At 41.4% G+C, this 21,630-nt stretch overlaps 1 protein-coding gene and 1 long non-coding RNA gene across 4 annotated transcripts in view; both read left to right on the forward strand.

Annotated features, from left to right (window-relative positions):
• Positions 1-9,596, forward strand: part of sfswap (splicing factor SWAP) — a 36,971-nt gene extending 27,375 nt beyond the window's left edge. For 2 of the 3 annotated variants that reach the window (XM_058617336.1, XM_058617338.1), the window contains exons 16-19: positions 168-293; positions 748-885; positions 3,655-3,727; positions 8,901-9,596. In XM_058617336.1, coding sequence (XP_058473319.1) covers positions 168-293; positions 748-885; positions 3,655-3,727; positions 8,901-8,966 — 403 coding nt within the window. In that variant the 3' untranslated portion in view covers positions 8,967-9,596. The remainder of the gene's footprint in view (positions 1-167; positions 294-747; positions 886-3,654; positions 3,728-8,900) is intronic. The other variant, XM_058617337.1, reaches the window with a different exon arrangement.
• Positions 9,597-17,512: 7,916 nt separating this feature from the next.
• On the forward strand, positions 17,513-19,443 carry LOC131445895 (uncharacterized). The gene is made up of 3 exons (XR_009233865.1): positions 17,513-17,645; positions 18,264-18,382; positions 19,337-19,443. It is a non-coding gene; the product is annotated as an uncharacterized LOC131445895 (long non-coding RNA).
• The last annotated feature ends 2,187 nt before the right edge of the window (positions 19,444-21,630 follow it).

A 21,630-nucleotide genomic window follows, 5' to 3' on the forward strand; every position in this document is an offset into this window, starting at 1 on the left:
TCACTCACTCACCTTCACATTAGCTCTCCGTCATTGTCTTATCGCTCTCTTTTCACACTCCCCTGCTCTTGTTGTTCATTTCAAATGCATCGGCTCATCTTTCAATTCAGCAATTTAATGGCTTCTTCCCACCTCACACTTCTCTCGGTCTTCCCGTGTCTGACCAGATCCCGCTCACACTCCCCGGGGAGAAGAGACAGGAGGAGTAGCTCATCAGAGAGGAGACGCGGAGAGAGGGAGCGGGACCGTTATCACCCCAGCAGCAGTGCGCCCGGGGGGCATTCGAGATCCAGGTAAATCTAACAGCAGGTGGCATCAGCAGCCTGTGATCAGAGGAAGGAGTCATGGGTCTTCATATAGTACAACTGCATTCATCTCACCTGTGAAAACATCAATTATTACCCGTTCAACAAAGAGAGCACTCACACTGCCACAGTAGGGTGCTGAGAATTTTTTTTTCATATTTTTCTACCATACAGTATATTATGTATATCTAATATTAATGTAATCATGTTTTACACTACCATTAATTCTGCCTTTAGTCAGCATACCTATATGAAACACACTTCAATCCCCAAATGACCACTGAGGGAAACTGTAATGGACAGCTTCTTGCATAAATTTGAATTCAATTAGGGTTTTGCTGAACATACAACCCTGGCCTTCACGGAATATTACTCGGAAGTGTTACTGTCTGAGTAGGAAATCTCAGACTTCTTCTGTTCCCCTTTTGCCTCTGACTCCCAGGTCTCCTAAAGACAAAAAGAGGAGCGCCTTGTCTTCAGGACAGATGCACACTGTTGGTGCTTCTGTCTCTCCGTATTCTTCACCCGGCAGAGTTCTGTCTCGATCAGCTAGTCCTGCCTCCAGCCTGGCCCATTCCAGGTAACCCACCACAAACGGTTTAGAGTGCGTTCCCTGGTACAACTGCAAAATCTCCTCCCTCAAGTAACAAAGAGTCACGAGTAAAGCTTCGGTATAAAACTTGACAAATGACAAGACAGTTTACAATGATGGGTCTTATTTTCAGCAATAGATTTCTGCCCCAAAGCCTGTAAATATTACATCTTTCAGTATCCAAACAGACTAATCTAATAGCTCAGTGCTTCAGCAGCCGATTCAAACGAAAACAACAATGTCCTGTCGCTTGCTTTCTTGTTTTTGAAAGCTTCTGACAAAATCAAACCATGTTTATTCCGTTATTTTGTCATGGAGTGTAAATAATTCACACTATCCGTCATTGGGACAGAACACAGACCCCCTCCTCAGCTGCCATACTCTAACCACCTGTCGTTGTACATTATTTTAAATATATAGTAATAAAAAGAAGAGCTTTTACTCAGTGGAGCTCATCTTTTCTCCTTTTCCTCCCTCCCTCTCTGTCACTTGTTATCACACACGCCTCCAGTGTGACCCGGTCTTAAGCCTTTGATTGATCCAAATTGCAGTCTGTGTTCTTGAGACTGCAGTAACACCAGTATAAGATTAAAAAGCATGTAAACATTTTTTTAAATTATATTTTTGTCTGTTCTTACTTGAGTGCCAGCTGTCAAGCTTGCAATTCACAGAGAACTAAAGAGTGTGAACCCAACATGGAACATCACTTCTAAAGCCAAGAAGCATTTCATTGGTTTATTTTATAAACTTTAGAGTCATGACATAATTTTTCTGTTTTATTTAGTATGACCCCACTTCATGTAAGTCAGTTCTTGGTGCCATTGTGTCGTATGCTGTGTGTCCATCACGCTACGGCACAGTTTGGCTTGCGTCAGGCTTGCGTTTCGTCTGTGAACCATACCTTTGCTTAGTGGGTGTGGCGTGGGCTGTGCCCGATGACTCGCAAGGGAGTGACATTTTTCTTGTCGTACCATACCATTTTACTCTAGGTCCCCAAGGGATTTGGGGTTGGTTTAAACTCCAAACGTACTACATGGTAATATTTCCCAGTCGCATTAACCCCTAAAGTGAAATATAGTGATTGGAAAACATACTATTTATGTTACTAAATGAAAATCAAAGAGTGGCAGTTATTGTTGCCCGTGTGCCATGAGGAAAAACTGCAGTATCATCCAAAACTTGTCAAGGAAACAGCCGTAATACCAGCTTTGTTAATATGAAAGTGGATAAAACAAAGCTTGAGCCTTGCCCATGGTGTCTGAGGAATTCTAAATCCACTATGAATGGAAAATACACAAGGCATTAAATCTAAAGAGTCAATAATATATTGGCTCAGAGCCAATATCTTTCAGCTTCGGCGTCTTGAAGGGAAATGGCATTCATAGCGAGAACATAATCTCCTCCGGTGTCAGGCCGTCGCCGGTTGCAGTTTAAAATGATATCTGACAAAGTAACAAAGCGGTATATGTTTACGGTTGAACGCTACGGGGCAAAATGTGGAGTCGCATGGAAATGAACTCGCAGCTGAACCTCTCCCGTCTCCATCTGTCCTCAAATAAAATGTACGTCTATTGTACCGCAGTAGCTAAAGCGGGACAAGCCCCTTTTAAAGTTTTCCTTTGTACCTATCGACAGATAAAGGGCCATCATTACGGCAGCACCTACTGTACTTCACTGAACCAGATTAGCTGGAATTCATTTGTGGCAAAAGCCAATCCCAGCTGATATTAGATGAGAGGCAGGTGCAAAACTGTCTCTCACTCACACCTACATTGAATTTAGTTGGAACGGGTTACAAGAAAATACAGAAAGTCCATCAATAAAGGAAAGAAAGTCGACGAGGATGCCTTAAACATGTCGTCCCTTGAGTAGTGACACTACTGATTGGATGGACGTCAAATGGCTTAAAAGTCATAATTTTGTATCAAATTTTCACTTCACTGTGAAGTCGGGGCCATCATTCAGAGCCAAAACTCAGAAAAGAAGTAGTCTACAATTGCAATCTTTCACATTTCTAGACGTGCTGTTTTTCGATCAGCCACAAAATGAGAATCATTCTCAGTGGAGATTAACTTTGTTACTGTAATTAAAAGAGGTTTTTCATTGTTTCACAGGCAGCCCTCCAATAAACTGACTGAAAACCTGCGCTACTTAAATCAGAATATAACACATCATGTACTATTTATGGTCTTAAGTAGTGCTGGTTCGTGGCAGTTTTGTTTTTTTGTGTTATGTGATCAGTGACGCTCCATTTGCTTTATACAATAATCCCAAATTATCACGATAAACGAGGTGTGACACCCAAGATTTACTGACTTACGGAGGCACACCCGTTTCCCCCAGTAGACTGAAACCTGAACATTCTGTCACGATGTTTCCTTTCACCTGTTCAATCAGCTTTATGAACGTTTTTTGGTTTTCTTTCTTTCTAATTTAAAAGTCCTTTGATAGATTATGAAATGTAACATGGAGGAGGCATTAAAAGCTTTATACATCGTCGGGGAGTTGAATTTAAGTCCTGCTCTTTTTTTGTTTGTCTGCATGATTAAACACTTGGCTGCTTTTGACAGGATGTTTTGGTTCAGTTAAAAATGTTCACAGTTCAGATTTCTTCTCAGTCTTTTCCCACTCCCCTCCTCTGTCCTCCCCTGCACTTAATGCGTGTCCAGCTTTGAACTTTTCAGATTGTATAAATATTGTATACTGTATTCACTCATGTTAACACGACTGGCTCTTCTCTCTCGCTCATCTCCACAGGGGCGGTTCTCAGGAGAAAGACAAGGCGGTGTCCTCATCCATAGTATCCTCTGTTCAGTCCAAAATAACTCAGGTATTGTTCTACGCTTTTATCCCAGATTTGACCTCTGTTGACCTTTAACAGCCTGTCAAGTACGTCACTGATTTAACTCTCACTTCAACCTTCAAAGGTCTGACATAAAAATGGTGTTTACGTTCACACAGAACATACTGCCAATCAATCTATAATTTAGATTAAGCAATTGTCGTTGCGTAACAATGAGCGTATCAAAGAGCTCATTATGGCCCAAACCTTGTGAAGCAGTCATAAAAAAAAATATATATATAACTACCTACTTTTTGCCTATATAGTGTTTTGTTTTTTTGTGTAATCACAAGGTTGCGTGTGACAATTTAAATGTGCTTTTTCGTGGAAGTATGGAACCCTTTATTCCTTTTAACGTGAGCTCCTAACAACCAGATGGGAACAGAGTGTCTGAATAAACGGTACACACTCATTAGTCTCAATGTAACCTTTCTCGCACCTCGCCAATAAAGTACAACCTCGGTACACTTACTCGCCACTTTACCATCTGTAATGTGCAATTTATCACGGCGCTTTCGGGAGTGCACTACATTTTAATGCCTGCTCGCGTACACGTATGCATTCCGGAAGAAAAGTGCACACAGAAAAAAGAGAGAAGACTTAATGGACTGATGAAAGGAGAAACATGTGAGATTACTAGATCACTGGGTTCCTTGTGAGAGTACAGAACAAAGAACAAACCAACAAAAAGCTCCAAATAGTGTTTTCCGCTGCAGTTCAATGAGTTCTCAATCTCAACTCTGCACCTTATGAAAATATATTTGGTTCTTATATTTCTATTATTTTATATTTATGTTTAATTTTTTTGTTCTTGCAGTAAGCCATCTTCTCTTTGTCTCTTGTGAATGGGCTCTACGTGCCTTAAATTGCCTTCTCAGGGACAAATACATTTCTAAGAATCTTGAATGAGTAATTGTTAAGGTAAAAAATAATTAGAAATGTTTAATTTTACCTTGTTATTTTTTTACTGATTGCAACTGGAAACAATCCCAGACAAGTTTCAAAATCGGTAACCAACATGCTTCTGTCTTTGTGTTTTCAGTGTAGATTATATGTATGTATATATATATATATATATATATATATATATATATATATATGTGTGTGTATATATATATATATGTGTATATATATATATATATACATATATATATATATATATACATATATATATATACATATATATATATATACATATATGTATATATATATATATATACATATATACATATATACGTTAAATGATGTATTGACAACTTTTATTTTGTTAGAACTAGGACGCAAGTGTAAGCTTTCGTTTTAAAGATCCTACAAATCCTTCAAAGAAAATGCAGTGTAGGAGCAGTTATCTTTACAAGAAAACGAGTGTTACACTTGATTTCGGAAGAAGCTGCGGCGTGAGCCAGAATGTGAGAAGCAACTGGGACTGCAGCTAATGGAGGTCAGCAGAGTGTGAATGCAGAAGCAACACTCGCTGTTACTGTGAGCAGTGGTACAACTTATACTGAGATTCAATGAGTTTGGATCCTATTCTCTCCTTTGGCCTTTGGCAGCTGTGTGTGTGGGAGAGAGAGAGAGTGTGACTGTGCGCTTCAGAATGAGTTTCTACGACACACGTCTCGATGCTTCTCTCAAGGAAACAAAAACTCAGTCTTCTTTCCCATTATCTCAGCTCTTTTCCTGCCTTCATCTCCACACGTTAACATAAGTGGGGTCCTGAAAACACTCTGTTAGCAACACGCACAGATTCACCACCTCTGAATATTTATACCCCCCCATCTGTGATGTTTTACGCACACATCGTGAATAATTCAGCACATCCTCATCTGCCTAATGTTCTTATCTTTCCTGAGGGCGCTATGTTGCTATTTGCCTCATCCTGTCTCTTATTTTTTCCTAATGTTTGTCTTTGTTCCTGTGTCATCTGTCTCCTTCGCTCCTCCGCTTTATACGTTTGAAGTAGTTGGCAGTGTTTGGTGTGTACTCCGTGCACTCTGGGATAGATTAGATTTCAGACCTGTGACGGTGTCTTAAAAAGAGACAAGTGAGCAAATATGTGTGCGGTTTTTAGATGGGGAAATAAAGCTCCTGGTGGTGTTGGATGTTGTCGTGTTGTGTAATCTCTCGGCTGATATTCACCTTATTTACCGCCCCAGAGCCTATCGGCAAATAAGATAGTGTGATGCAGATAATTACCTGGGTTGTGTACCCGGAAAAACATTCTTTTAATTGATTAAGTAGTCAAATAAAACGGCTCCAAAAGTGTTGTTTTTCTGGGGCAAATGAAGTGTGCATGATTGATTTGTGATGTAAACATCTGAGAGACTTTAAAGTAGTGTGTCATTGCCCTGGAAGAACAGCATTAGCACTGGTCCTGAAGGTGCCACATTAATAACTGTTGAATGTTTGAGTGTGGGTGTGTGAAACCGTAATATTAGATAGTTTTAGCTTTGACAACGTAAGTCAAATGTAACAGTTAAGAAAAGGGCACAAATCAATCATGGGGTTAATTGGGGTTTTCTTTTCAGGCCGTCACTGCTGTCTGGGTCTCTGTGATAAGCCTTTGTTTTTTTTTTTCTTTTCCCACTGAATCTTTTCTCTTCTCTGAGAAAATAAAAACTCTCCAGCGTATCATCTCTTCAGTGCAACAGTTGCAACAGACTTAAAGTAGTCGCGGAGAGTGAGGTGGACTGAGAGTTGCCGTAAAACAGCCTCGAATTTTAATGTCCTTTTAAGATGGAGGCGTAACATTAAGCACAATTAGTATTACAGGAAATCCACCAGTGAAGTTCACCACAATAGATTTAAATGCAGAGGTCGCTTGGTTTTATGTTTTTATTACAATATGTTGAATAATATGCTGTAAGTCTATATTAGTTAATAAATTGAGTGTTTTTACCTTGTAGTTCCAGATAGAGAGTTCAGTGTGTTTGTACCTGACAGATGCTTCAACTGTGTCACAGCGAAAGAGATAAATATAGAGTGTTTGTGCTAACGGCAGAGCTAACGGAGATCCTGTGAAGTTTGAAAACTATTATAAGTGTGGAAAACTGATGGGATATCATAATGAAACTGTGTCAGGACAAAATTAAACGAGGACACGCCGCTCAACAGCGGCAGCAGTTAACACGAGGAGATTCATGTACCGTTTAAGGCTGCAATGATTAATCGATTACTTTCTTAAAAGTGAATATTACCTGAACAAAGACATCATTAAGACTTGAGTCATTTCCATTCGGAAAACACCGATTGTTGACTCTCTGGCATTTTACGGACCAAACATTCACTCGATTAATTGAGAAAATATTTGCAGATTAATTGGTTGCAGCCCGAGTACGGTTGGACGTTTAATTCACGAGCTGTTGTGGAGATTAGTCAGCAGAAATAAAATGCTGAAGCACAACCAGGTATCTTCAGCACTTTTAAAAATGGTGAGTGCAGCAATTGCTTTGACCCTGTCGGTAATATACGGCTGCAAGCTCCACCCCAATTATTCCTCAACTATCCGGAGGTACTGCACCAAGAGCAGGGCCCTAAAAACAGCCCTGTTCCTCCGTTTAGCTTCTAGTTGGAAACACACATAGCTCCTGGGAAAGACGCTAGTTCCTGTGGCGGAAACATGCCTTAAAATAACTTTCTTCAACTGTTCCAGGTGTGACGGCTTTGTGATATAATCTGCGCTGTAATTCTGTGACAATAATTCAAGTGCATTTGAGCCTCTTTCCACTGAGTCGACGATAATCTGAAGCGTTATTTGTCACATTCAGTGTACGCGCAGTGTAAGGGGAAAATGGCCTCTGAGTGATTTGATGTGACGGCTCCTTCCCTCTGTGATTACCGCTGTTAATTCGTCTCATCTGTCAGGAAAGCTCAAGGGGGTGGGTATTTGTCCGTGTGCGTTTGAATCACTCTCGGTATGCAAATCAACGCTTCCCATTCAGCTATACGAGCATTTGCCCCCTAGTCAGCAAACATCTGCATTTTTACCCAGAGAAGGAGGGAGCGAGAGGGAGAGAGAGAGAGCTAACAATTGTACTTTGGAAGCTCACCATTATATTCTTTATGAACTCCACTTTTTTTTGTCACTTCAGCTTTCTTTTCTCCCCCTCATCATTAATTACTTACATAATAGATCTTATTTGCTACTGAGCAGGTCAGCGGGTAAAAGTAAGGAGTCACCACCTGTAGATACTTCTCATCTGCGTGTTCCTAACATTTCCTGCAAGTGGTCAAACAACATATTGGAATGGATCGGATGCCAAATTTTCTTTCTGTGGACATGAAAAACATAACCCTTACTTTCCCTTGGCGGCCATGCAGTCGTTGGGGGGAAAAGCAAAATGGCACAAAACAAAAGTAAAAGCATCCAGTAATGAAATTAAATCACATTCAAAGCAAGGTTACCAACAGGTGTTTGAGACTCTTAATTTGATTAAATGTGACAGACGTCCTGTTTAATTAAGCTGTGACAAACTGGGAATAAGAAAAAATACAGCATTAACCAAATCACTTTCAGCAATTACCTAAAAAAAAATAGTAATCATTTGCTTGTAGCTTTTCCCCTCAGTAATTCTAATGCACTGCGTTAGTCCCCGGCACAGATGTGGATTTTAGATCAACCAGACTTTTTTTTCTTTCGTAGCAGTTTTTTATTTGAGGAGTTGAATCTAAAGTTGCAGCGTGTAAACAAATGTCTGTTACTATTGTCAAATGGGTTCACACTTGACTCCCTGTTTCTCAGTAACGCAGCATTGTTTTTGCGTCTGTGGTGACGCAGAGAGACCGCTACGCTCGTCATGTGAGACATTGAACTTTAGGGTCAAGGAATTCATCCCCGTTCACTGAAACATGAGCAAGGTTGTGAGATATGAATGTTGAAAGATTACATTTGAAATATGGACCTAGAATTGTCCTTTCTGAAAGCTGTGCTGTGAGGCAAGTCTCGTCGGGTAGTGACACTAGCAGTGATTCAGACCTTCGTCACGTTGGCAGCTGCTTTTCTCCCCCTGTAATTTGCAAGTTTGACACCATTAGACATTTAACAAACCTGCCAGTGTTATCAGTCCTTACCCACAATGCATCGGTAAGACTAGGCTTTCAGTTAAATTGTTCATGCCGTGCATTCATACCGGTTAATCACCTGTCTCTCCTCTCTTTTCAGGATCTTATGGCCAAAGTGAGAGCCATGCTCGCCACCTCCAAGACCTTCCAGCCTCCCCAGTCATAAAAAAAAAGGACACAGTGTTGTCTTCGTCACGACAGCCTCAGCCAATCAGTGAGCCTCGTTCTCCAATTTTCCTGGAGATGTAACGTGTTCTGGATCCCGTTTCCTCCTGTGGTCATTTGATTGACTACCTTTTCATCTGCATTTGAACAACAACAGGTTCAGTTTGGCCGTGGTACCTCTCCCGAAGCAGGAACACCCGGCCTGAGACATTGAGTCAGCCCGTCGACGTATTTTAGTGCAGCGAGACTTAAATAATCAATTATATTTTGCATCATGTTTGGAGCCGCTCTCCCACGTGCCGACAGCCGTTCTCTTCAGCATTACGTAAAGCTGCCGGAGGTCTGTATTCTCCCCTTCTATGAAGGGTTGCGTTGTTTTGAACATTTAATTCCCCCCCCCCCCCCCCCCCCCGTCTGCTGTTTTCTTCCCTTTTTATTTCCTCCACCCACCCGCGTCCTCTCTTCTGCGCCTCATGCAGCCGCTCGGAAAGCCATTTTAAATTTTTATTCTGCCCCTCAAACTCTAAATGCGTGGCCTTTTTTGTTGTCGTCTCTGGTTTGTACTGTAATAGATCTAATGTGGAAGTACTTTCTACTCCAAAATGGTAAATAAAATTTCAATTATGATTTACTTGTGGTTACGACTTTTACATTTATCAAGGACATTTTGTTTTTTCCCGACTATTTTCTGCATCTCGATGGACTGTATGTTGTAATGAAGTTTGAATCTCGACAACAGACTCGACCACTCGATATGTCTGCCCGTCTCATCGCTGTCCTTAATTTTCTGTACACTGATAAGATGAAGGAAGTTTTGTTTACCGTCCCCCCCAAGCCTTCACCTCCATTTACTGTGCCAGGTTTAGTGTTCCAGTAGCAGCACTGCTGATAATCTCAACAAATATAACATTTGATCAGCTGATATCCTCCGGTTGTCTGCTGCTGCTGCTCCTTCACCGAGGTGTAGAAATTGTTAAGTCGACCTCAGGCAGAGTACAAGCTCATAAGAGATTAAATGTTCAGACAGAGAACCCTTTTAAAGCCATACAGAACCTTTAAGCAATCAATAAATTGTCAAAATCAATTCTGAAGTAAACAAGAAGACTCTAAAGTAGGTGAAATACGCTCATTCAAATCGCTAAAGTTCTTTTCTGAGAAGCAAAAAACAAGCAAGCAGAAGAGAAATTAAGATACAGGCAAAATGGAGAGAGGAAACCTGGCTGACAGTCAAGAAATCTCCTTGCCAACCTGACTTCACACACGTACTAACTGCTTATTCTCTGTAATGAAAAGCCCAGTGTGGTCTTTTCTCCGTCTTCTTTTAGTTTTTTTTGTTTTAAAAACCATCAAAAACACTCATGACTGCTCTGTTGACCTGGAGCGTGGTCCGAACCTCCTCTCACTACAGCAATAGTCAGATCTCCTTTCCACCATCAGGGAAACTGTGCGAGAACATTGCACACATCAACAGAGTTAAGAAGTGCTCCGAGCCTCGGGCCATGACGATGCTGAAGATTTCTTTCCCTCTGACAAACATAAGCAGCTGACACAAACACTGGCTGCAGCTGATGTTGTTCTTATTTCTCCCAACAATATATCGCCTCACTCTTCATGAGCTATATGGCAAAAGTCACAGTATCATCTTATAGATATGAGTTCATACGGCAGCAAACACATTCTGGTCGTTTTTTTTGGGTCAAAGTGATTGTATTAGGACATATAATGAACATGACTGGAAATCGAGGAAACATGTTAAATGTTAAATGAAATACTGGCTGATTTAAAGGTAAAGAAGTCAAAGGGTTTGCACTCACCTTCTAGATTATTAGGTACAGAGGAAGCCTTCTATGTTTAGTGCGTTCAGAGATGGCATTTACGTTCTCTGCAACTGCCGCTCACTGGATATTCTCTCTTTTTTTGGACCATTCTCTGTAAATAGAGATGGTTTTGTGTGAAAATCACAGTCGATCAGCAGTTTCTGAAAATATCAGACAAGCTCGTCTGGCACCAACAACCATCACCCATCCCAAGTCTCCGTTTGACGGTAGAAAGAGTCATCTTTCACCTCAAATGTTGTGGTTTCAGTTCCTGGCTCTGCTAGTCTACATTTAATCCCATGTTGTTCTTGACGGCTGCCTGCGAATGGGTATAAAAGAGGAGAGAATACAAAGTAAGATTGTAGTGTAAAGCAGCTTTGAGTCATTAAAAACCACCATTTAATACAAACCATTTACCATTCCTTTCACATTCTGCATGCCTGAATGCATAGTGTTGCTGCCATGTGATTGGCTGATCGGTGTAGTTAAGACCAAAACACACAGCGGAGCATGTTTGAGGCACTGCAGGCTCAAGGAACGATAATAGGCTCTGTGCCATTTAGTGCCTGACCTGCTGAAGCCCATGACACACTCTACAATAGTGATTTTTTTTCTGTTATTCCATTCCTCCTCCTTTCTTCTTCTTACCTTTTGAGCAAAAGGGCTGAATCTGAGGGGGGGGGGGGAAGCAAGGTATAGGAAGGTATAGCATAGCGAGTTATAGGAATGCTGGCGCAAGCCAACAACAGCCTCACATCTGACAGCACTTTCATTTACACCTGGTTTCTTTGAGGGGCGACCTTTGAGACTATTGATTCCACACACTGGCCTGTTAGATAAGTGCAGAGCTTTTTCAGTGTGTTTTTCAAGTGTTGGATCCAAGTAAACAAGTAGAGTCAGAAATGGAGCAGAGTCATGGATGGAGATACGAGTCTCCACTTTTTCTCTTATGAGATGTGGTAACATGTAACCAGGGACGACTGGCCCATAGTAGGTGACAGTGCACCGCCCTCCTTAAGCCACACGAAAGAAAGAGAGAAAAAACAGTTTATTTTGCTGGTCTAAGTCTTAATAACATTGTCCAATCAGCAGCCTGAATATTGCTGTGACGTTCAGCATCCTGAGTTTCACCCCCCACCCAAAAAGCTCCGGGAGGCCTCGCCCCAACGTGATTTCGTCATACGCACTGATGCATCACAGTACCTCCCACGGCCGAGCGGACATGGCCGAATGCCGGCGGAAACGGAAATGCCTCCGTTCGCTTCTCTGTAAGTTGTGCTAACTTTACCAGCGCTTAATTGCCGATTTCATCATGGAAAAAAGTACAAACAACTTTCTCTCACTGCAAACAAAAAAGCCCTTTCATAGAATAAAAGCTTCGGCTTATATAACTCGGACCTGACCAGCCGAACGTCGCCGTAAAACAGCAAACGAAGGACAGGAGCTGGTATGAGAAGAAGGAGTGGCTAACTGGTTGCACTCAGACCAGTGCCATGTTTTGTTTTCCCTGCCTCCTCTTTCAGATGCTGGACACTGAACAAGCCTAGATTCAGACAGGTAATACAGACTTAAAACATTTCTCTGAATAATAATAATAATAAACACAAACAGACAAGGATACATAAATGCTATGCTAACAAAGGAGTGATAGAGGAGGCAAAATTCAAATGCCTGAAAACAGAAAAAAAAACTTTTTGTTGTGTATTTCTAGTTTCATTTAAGTGAATCTTTTAAAATGACGGTATCAGGCTTGAGAATGGTGCTTTGGTGTGTTTTAGTGGTGATATGCGGTCAGTGCATATCACCACTGGACTATGTTACCACAGTCCATCTGAAAAACTGACTTGCCGATTGCCCCGCCTCAATATAAAACGTCACCAGCCGCCACTGCATGTAACTACCAACCATGTAGACACGGTCTATTTCTTATTAAAAAAAAAAAAAAATGCATACATTTCATTTGAAAGAACAACACAATTGAGTTACGGCTCTGAGCTTGTCCAACATTGTTAGAGCACAGATAGCTGTAGGTAGGGAAGACATTGATTACTGTCTTCCCTTCCCTGAAGTATAACCATTCACATGTTTTATTTTATTTTCAGGTGATGTGATGACGAGGACATTTGAATCCTCCACGATTGGCAAAAAGAGGTAAGGTGTGATTGGAACAAAACTCTGCGCAATGTAAATATTCACTTATTAGGTCGGACCATGTAGTATAACAAGCCTGTATGTCCACTTACTCGTCCATGACCGGGTCTCGGCTTAGCTTAGACCAATTTACTGCAGAAAAAATCCACCGCATACAATAAGATGTGCAAGATAGAGTAGCAGTTACAAGTAATTCACTTGTTATCCCCAAACAAGACGAATATCAATCATTCAATCACACACGTACAGACAGAGAAACGTTGGACAGCCTTGAAAAGTATTGGATAGTAGAGACCATTTAAAATGCTAAAGATCGCTGTTGTAAGTCATTGTCAGCAATGTTGCTTTTGCATCACCCTATGAATTCAAATTTACAGACCACTGAGATTGAGGGGCGTACAAAGCTTCGCCTGGTCTTTCATTGAGGTGCCAGGAAAAAAGGAACATTGTTCCTAATGTACTGCAAACAGCCTTCAGCTTACCTGTTGGTTTTCCAAGGACCACATTATACCAGATTCATAAGCAGGTTGTTGTTATCCTGCGAGCAAAATATCTGCTTTATCATCACAGATTATGGATATGATTATGCAACAACCTTGAACATTTCAGCTGAGAATAAAGCAGCGAGCGTGCGAACTGTCCCACATTCTTTATCACATTTAATGAGCCTTCCTCCGAGGAGCCTGGACTTTTCTGTGTTAAGGTTCCCTGCATGACTGTGAATAATTCCTTTTGCACAACGTGGTCATTTAATAAGTGTTCTCGCGTTTTTCATAGATGGATCATTTTAATACGCTTGTGCAAAGACCATGAATAATACATTTCTTTTAATTCCTGCTGCACGTGGAAAGGCATCAATCACAGAAATGATGAAGAGCTCCGCGTTTGACAAAAGGGGTGCAGATAAATGAGGAATTTTTGATCCATTCATTTATAAAATGTCAGACTAAGCCACAGTGTCTGGAGTTCAGTCGAGTCTCAACTGTACGGCGGTGCACAATAGGGTTTTTGTGGTATACGGCCGCGTCCAGACTTTGACAAGGGAAACGCATCATCTGTTCACGCACTGATAAATAAAATACATCAGATATTTTGGCATTTCTCCCTCTTATCTGCAAGTGCCTTGCTCCGATACCGTTGCGAAACAAAGGTCAAAAATGCAAAATGCAAGTGGTTCATCAGGCCGGAGTAGAGTGAACACAAAGACACTTATTTTATTACTTTTGCCCTTTATCTGTCGGTGCAGCTGCACTGGCTTTGATAAGGCGGACGAGTGATGCCTTATGCAGCATTTTTCATTGGGAAATTGTGTGCTACCACTAAGGAAATAAATAAGTGTGAGTCAAACAGTGTCGGGAAGAAGATTTATACAAGGGGATGAGCCTAGCTCTGTGTCCCTTGATTAGCAAAGTAGATCATACTTTGAAATTCAGTTTCTTTTGGCTGAATCTATCTGTAAATGCACGGAGCATCTGTCTGACTGTTAATCGCACACAACATTTTATCCAAAGCCACTTACAAAAGAGGAAAAAGCTACATGGAAGAAGTCTTGGAAAGAAATCCACTAGATGGGAACAGTGGACTGACAGAGGGTGAGAGTGCAGAAGGAGACGGGGTAAGGTAACTAGGACAGAAGATGCTCTTGGAAAAGCTGGGTCTTCAAGAGCTTCTTGAAGATAGACAGGGACGCCCCTGTTCTGGTAGCACTCCATAGGTCATTCTACCAGTGTGGACACAGAAAAGAGTGGGGTATTAGCACCGCCAGATGCTTTAAAAAAACAGAGTAGTTGAGGGGTAACATAAGCCTTTATGAGAGCATTTAAGTAGGTGGGAGCAGACCCAGCACTAGCACTTTGTAGGCTAGCATCATGATTTGAATTTGATGCGGGCAGCTAAGGGTAGCTAGTGGAGTTCAATGAACAGAGGAGTGACATGTGCCTTTAAGGCTGATTGACCAGGTGTGCCACCGCGTCCTGGACCATCTGTAGCGGCTTCACAGCACAGGTTGAGAGGCCTGTTAGCAGGGCGTTGCAGTTGTCGAGGTGGGAGATGACCAAAGCCTGTGCTAGGAGCTGGAAAGCCTGTTGGGTTAGGTACGTCCTGATTTCTCTTACACTGAATAGTGCAAAGCGACATGACCGGGCAACAAGGTCAACTGGTCATCGATCATGGCACCCAAGTCCAACAGATCCCTTCACAAACTTTGAAGATGACTCACTAAGGGCACCAGCATGTGCAGTGCCGACTTTGATGATATTAGGATAAGAAATGCGAGAGCTATAGGTAACAAAGCAGGCACACACTGACCGGGTACTTGTACTTCAGGTGTCAAAAGGAGAGGACCCGAAAAAGGTCGCTGGTGCAGTCGCCTGCTGTTTGCCTCGGCATATCTCAACCTTTTAAATCATTTTATATGTTTAGCATCATAGTTGCCAAATGGCGCAGCACTGATTATTTTCTTGTAACTGTCGCAATGAATCACGCATAGGGCCCGCAAGGTTAAAAACATGCTTGTAGAGTTGATTGTAATATGTTGGCACCAAGATGTAGAAAGTGAGGAGAGCAGCACTGAGTGATGGACGAACAAGGACGTCCTGACCTGTTTTCTTTAAATCCTGTGACGGTGATAAAGCCGCAGCAAGTTTTCAGCGTTGTTTTTTTTAACAACAGCAGCCACTTTGAACCCCTTTCACTCTGAAGGTGGAGGTTTCCGGACTGCATTTGGTTGTCTGCTGCTTCACTTTTACTCTCATGTTTGGCAGAAGTTGAGAAATGTTTCCTTCTAGGAGGCGGCGCCAGCACAGGCCAATCTAATCACATTATGCAAATATCCCAGCAGAGGCACTGGCCAATCAAATCTTATTTATGTGTTTAAGCTGTAGACCAAAGTGGACCAAGTCTTTCAGTTTGCCAGTTGAAAGTAATCAGGAAGTAAGGCTATATTACACTACTGCAAAAATGAGCTTTTGTACCTATCAATGGCGGACTGAATCTGCTCTGCTAACTTTAGGTTCAGATTCAGAGAGTCAGACAACTTTATTGATCCCCACAGGGCAAACAGATTGACAGACAATGAGGTAATGGGAAAAGTCAGAAGTCATGGAAACAGTGAACCAAAAATAAATAGAGAGTCCTAACTTAGAGCATAGGACAATCGATAAAATGATTGTATGTCAGGTTTAAAATGCACGTTCGGGACAAACTGGTGAATATATACTGTTCTCGCCTTATCTTGAAATAGTCTTTTAATCACATCAATCCGTGGCCAGACACTGTTTCAGATGAGAGCCAATGCTTCCTGTTGCATGTGGAAATAAGCAACTGTTAAGACCTAACCATGGCAAACCTACAAGTCTAAAGCCTAGACGTAGTTTGTGTAGCTTGTGACTGGTTACAGGAGGAGGAAAATCCCAGGTGTAAATATGAAAATGATGATGTTCAGTCAAAAAAAATCACCTCTTCAAGTTAAACAAGAACCCATTTAATTGAAGAAAAGTCAGGCGAGCATTTGAATGTGACGTCCTGAGAGTGACGTGTTGCCTTATCTACTTTTTTCTTTCTTTTAAAGACACTTATCACACACTGAAATACTGAAAGCATTCATCAAAAGCACCAGACTCACTCACTCACTCACTGCTCATGTGAGCCTGACGCCAATTAAACATCAAACACCTGAAATGAATCCAGACATTCTGTGTTAAACTTGAGCCTTGACATCCATAATCTGCCACAATATCGAAACATTTAATCTTGTAACTAGAAGTTTGAAAGCGTTGTTGGACCAAAACACGGGAAAAACACCCAAAGGTGGAGTTTAAATGCTGCATACAATAAACCCTTATTAGTTCTAGGAGTCATTAAAAAGCAAATATGTCATGTGAATGGCCACTTCCATAACCCCCCTCCCCCTCACCCCTTCAATAGATGCTGTAATAACCTCAAGGCCCCAGCCAAACATTAAATCACAATTTTATATGTAATCAAATCGAGCTCATCACATCTGCACTGATTGATTCCAGACTAAATTGCTGCCTGGCATTTGCAATTTCATTAACTCATGCTGGCAGGGACAGATTGTGTGTGTGTCTGTGTGTGTGAGTGAGACACAGAGACACTGAGAGTGTGTGGGGCAGCAGAAAGTGACTCAGGGAAGTAGGTAGAGAGAAACATGAGGGCAGGGGAGTGATTTGTTTGGTTTGCGGGGACTTGAATGCGCCGTAATTCAGCAAGACATGTGAGGCGGGACGAAAGAAATGGCATATAAAGAGGACGGGTTCCATTCCACGACACAATTCATGTTTATTAAAAATAATAAGGCCTTAGTTTTATGGCTTTATAGCACAACATTAAAATGATTAACTCCTCAGACTAATGTTATTGTGAGTAAGTGTTACGCGTATGCACCGTGGAGTCCATGATGTAGCATTTAACGTGACATCTGATCGACCATGGGATCGCCACCTCCTTGTGCATTTTTTTGTGTCCTTATGTAGAAATACTACTTGTGTTTTCACGGATTCAAGGTTCACAGTGTCACTTTGTTTCATGGCGCGCTGCCGTGGCTTTGATAGATGTGGTTGGACTGCCGGCGCGTGGAGCAGGAGCTGCTGCTGCTGCTGCTGCACGTGGGGACTCGGGGCACCTTGGCCACACACACAGACAGAGATGCACGGGTCTAATTACGACATGTGGCGAGAGGAGGAGTCCTGGAGGTGAGCATAGCTGCTGATGAGACAGTCGAGACAAGCTGCTCAAGTTCAAAGTGGTGATTTAATACCTATGACTACTAGCATACTGGAAATTAGACATTTTTTAACATACAGTTTTAGAGAAATGTTCTTTTTACACATTGCCACTTCCAATGTGGGACTTTTAACTTTCAAATTTCTCCATAACTGTTTAGTAAAAATGGCTAATTTCTAGTAGGTTAGTAGGCATAGGTGTCCTGAAACCAACCTAGTTAGTCTTGTCCAGAACATATGGAAAGTTTAGATTTTATTGCATCTCAAATTTCACAATTCTTTCAATAAAAAAGTGCCAATATGGGACTTTTAACTTGAAATTTCTCAAAAACTGTACAGTAAAAATGTATTATTTCCATGCTATGCTAATAGTCATAGATGTCCTGAGCACAAACGTGTCAGTCTTGCGGAAATGAAAAATGTTTTTATTGCAAATTTGAGAATTTCTTCAATTAAAACAGTGCTAATGTGAGACATTTAGTTCCAGATTTCATTAAACCTTTACCGTAAAAATGTCTGATTTTTAATATGCTAGGTTGGTTAGAAAATGGCACCAGAAACGCCAATAAACGCTCTTTATTTACATAGTTTGCAGAAAACCATCTCCCAACGCACCACACTTCAAGTCTTGATGGGCTACAACAGAAGAAGAACACAACGGGTGCCATGTCATTCCACCAACATTGACTTTTTTAGTGCAAAAAAAAGTAAGTCATTTTTATCCAGAAACATTTTTTGCTGTTTTCAACAGGTATAGTTATATAGTTTGGGGTTTTAGAGCCACCCATGGTTCAAGGGGGTTGTGCTTAGTCTCTTTTTTCAATTATGGCTGTGTTTTGGGCATGTGTTTGCATCTTGTCAGATTGGTTATTACTTAATTTGACAGAAGGTTATTTCATCTTCACTTATTTCATCTTCCAATTTAATCGTCATGTCCATGAGAGCATGTAAGAGTGAGTTCTGCACCTGCGTTTTAAAGGCAGATATTAGGATCTAAATATGCATTTTGGTCTTTCAAGTCTAATTCTTCTGTCCATCACCTTCTTCTTTCAATTTCACTCCAGCTTTGTTTGTTTGTTTGTTTGCTTGTTGTTTTTTTCTGTTATGATTGATTGAGGATTGAGAAACTTGCAGATCTGCAGAGAAACCGCCTTGTTATTTAACGTGTAGCCCCTGATTTTGTGTTTTTACGATGCTGGCGTCAAGGTCTAATTTACAAACGGCATATGAAACGTACCTTCAGACGCTTTCTGTTGACAAACTGCTACGCCTTTTCCTCCGGTCCGGACTACAGATCTTTGTTCGACCTGTCTTTTCTTGTTACTGTGACACTTTTTAAGTGAACACAAACAAACAAATTAATAAATAAAACTCATCCCGATAAGAATACCAGCAAAGTCAAACATCTGCAATTGCTTTTGCACGCTTTATCGACCACTTTGGGTCCAATTTGTCAGAAATGAAATGACACGAGTTTAGAAATGGCTCACTCACAGATCGGCGGAGCAACAGACAGATTTTTTGTATTCCACTGCAGCAGCGAGACTAACAATTACAATCACCTGTCGATCTGTTTGTATCCCTTTCTCCCTGTAACAATAACCAGATAATAGTTACTCGGATCCAAACAGTCAACACATCTTTTCTTGTTTTCCTTTTAGATTGAAGGGTCGGGAAAAACTGTGATGTGGAGGACAAATAAACGAGTGTTTGCCAAGAATCTAAGTCAACAATCGCTCTTGTGTTTGGGAAAGAGGACTGTCATCACTGACACTTGATTGTACCGCCTAATTACTGTGAGTTCATTCAAATCGCGAGTCGTACGATCTAACCTTGGCTGCATTGGTGCTGTACAGTTTAGCAGACTCTGTCAGAAGTGACAACTCCTGTTGTTACAACTCCCTTTGTGTTGTCTTCCCACCAGGCAAAGTAAAGCTAGAGCCGTCGCCAACGGCGTGTCATCGTCGGCATTTTGGGAGCACGGCAAATTATAATGTGCCGTTTTATTGCAGGCAAGTGACACTTTAAAAAGGGCACGTTAAAGCTGTAGTGTGTCACGTTTAAACATAAACAAATGTCTGGCACATTCAAAGTGTTTGTCAAGAGTTCACACAGTGGTGATTAAACCCATATCAGCATGTGTGTGTGTGCAGCAGTGGTACCCCTGGATGCTAAGTGGGAGTTCACAGTCACATCAAAATCTTAGGTTCTCATGAATGTTACTGTCAGAAAAACAAAGGCCCGGCTGCCTGCATGTGTCAGTCTGTCTACACATCACATCACTACGTTTTCTGGATGCAGTTTGGACACAAAACAATACAGCTGAAGACAGAGGAACAACAAATAAAGTACTGAGGTACTGGAGAAAATGCTAATGTCAATCTTTCTCTCTTCTCTTTCTATGTTTCTGTGTGTGCATATGTGCGACTATGGAAGACGACACGTTTGCGCAAGCACACTTTGCATTGCCGTAATTACGCAATGCTTTGTGCTATCAGAAAAGCTCCAACGGTTTCTGAAAGCTCAGAAGTTGCAAGTAAAAATCAACATGTGGTTGTTACGGTAATTTTACTCGCACTGTTGCAGGAAGCCAGCGAATCAGCGTCTTTGTCATCAGAGAGGAGAGGGTTGGAAAAATGCCTGCATCAAACAAATGTTATTTTAAATATCTTTTACACTGTTCACATTTCAAAATTTAACACAGAAAATCTGGTGTTCATGTACAACTACTGTACAATAAAACTTGTAGTTGTGTGAATAACTGCCAGATATTGAAAGTTGTTGTGGAAAAATGGGCAAAAGCACTTTTCTGGCCCATTTATGGTTGAAATAAGCAAAAGGCTTAGGTTTCCACCAAGCGAAACAGTTCGGCACATTATGGTACACATTTTTTTGCAATTCTATTTAGAGTAGTACTATAATAACCAGCCCCAACCGTTCCATTTTTCGGTACCCTTCCAGCTAGACCGACAGAAAAGCGCCACTTCCTTGCGACTGGTGTTTCTTCAAAGCTTGACGTCTTGTTGAGACAAACCCGAGCTGAAAGAAAAGAGCCGCTGGATGTCCTCCTTTGTTATCCAATGCGTTGTGTTGCGTTCGATGTCACAGCGGTACAAGCTTACACTACGTATCTTGCTGTCACGGCCATCAGGGCACAGCGCATACCCCGCCTATCAAGTACCAAGGTACTGTTGTCAGAAAAAACGCAAGCCTCACCCATGGCTTTACCGTTCCAAACCTTACCATACTGTACCAAACCGAACTGTGCTATGATGGAAACACCTCTAGAGGCTGCAGTCTTTTTGTTATTACTCAGAAGTCCACAGGGGGCAATAGAGTTTCTGCACTGGAGCTTTAAACATGGTAAAGAAGTACTTGTCTATGGATGCTTTGTATACAGATGTTGTTTTCTATTAGAACAGCATGGTTATTTGAATAATGGGAATGATTCTATAGCCTAAAATAAGCCTGCTGTTGTTATTCACATTCAGTGGCCAAATCATAACGTCTGATAAGACAAGTGGCCACATCTTGTTTTGTCGTGTATTCTACCCTCTTCCTCTGCTGGTCCCCAAGTCCTCCACTGGGAGAGGCAATCTCTTGGTTATGCAAATGTTGAGTCGCACAGCTGCTGCACAACATCACGGTGCATGCTCTCTCAGGCCCGTGCTAAATTTCACTGCACAAGCAGTATAATCCACAAGCAAAAAAAAAAAAAAAAGTCATTAGTATGCCTATAAACAGTAGCTATGCATCATCCCTGCGCTGCTTTCTAATAACCTATCCACTACACGTTGCTGCTGCGGTGATAACTCGTCAATTAATTCAAACAATTCATCCCTGCGGAAACAAAATCTCAATATGTTCTTTATCGTTATGTATCCAGAGGATTGGTGTGGTCTCTCATTACTCCTTCAGACCGCGAAGCTGCATCCTAAAAGTTTAGGATTGTTGA

The sequence above is a fragment of the Solea solea genome, chromosome 19 (assembly GCF_958295425.1).
Source record: "Solea solea chromosome 19, fSolSol10.1, whole genome shotgun sequence".
Lineage (NCBI taxonomy): Eukaryota > Metazoa > Chordata > Actinopteri > Pleuronectiformes > Soleidae > Solea > Solea solea.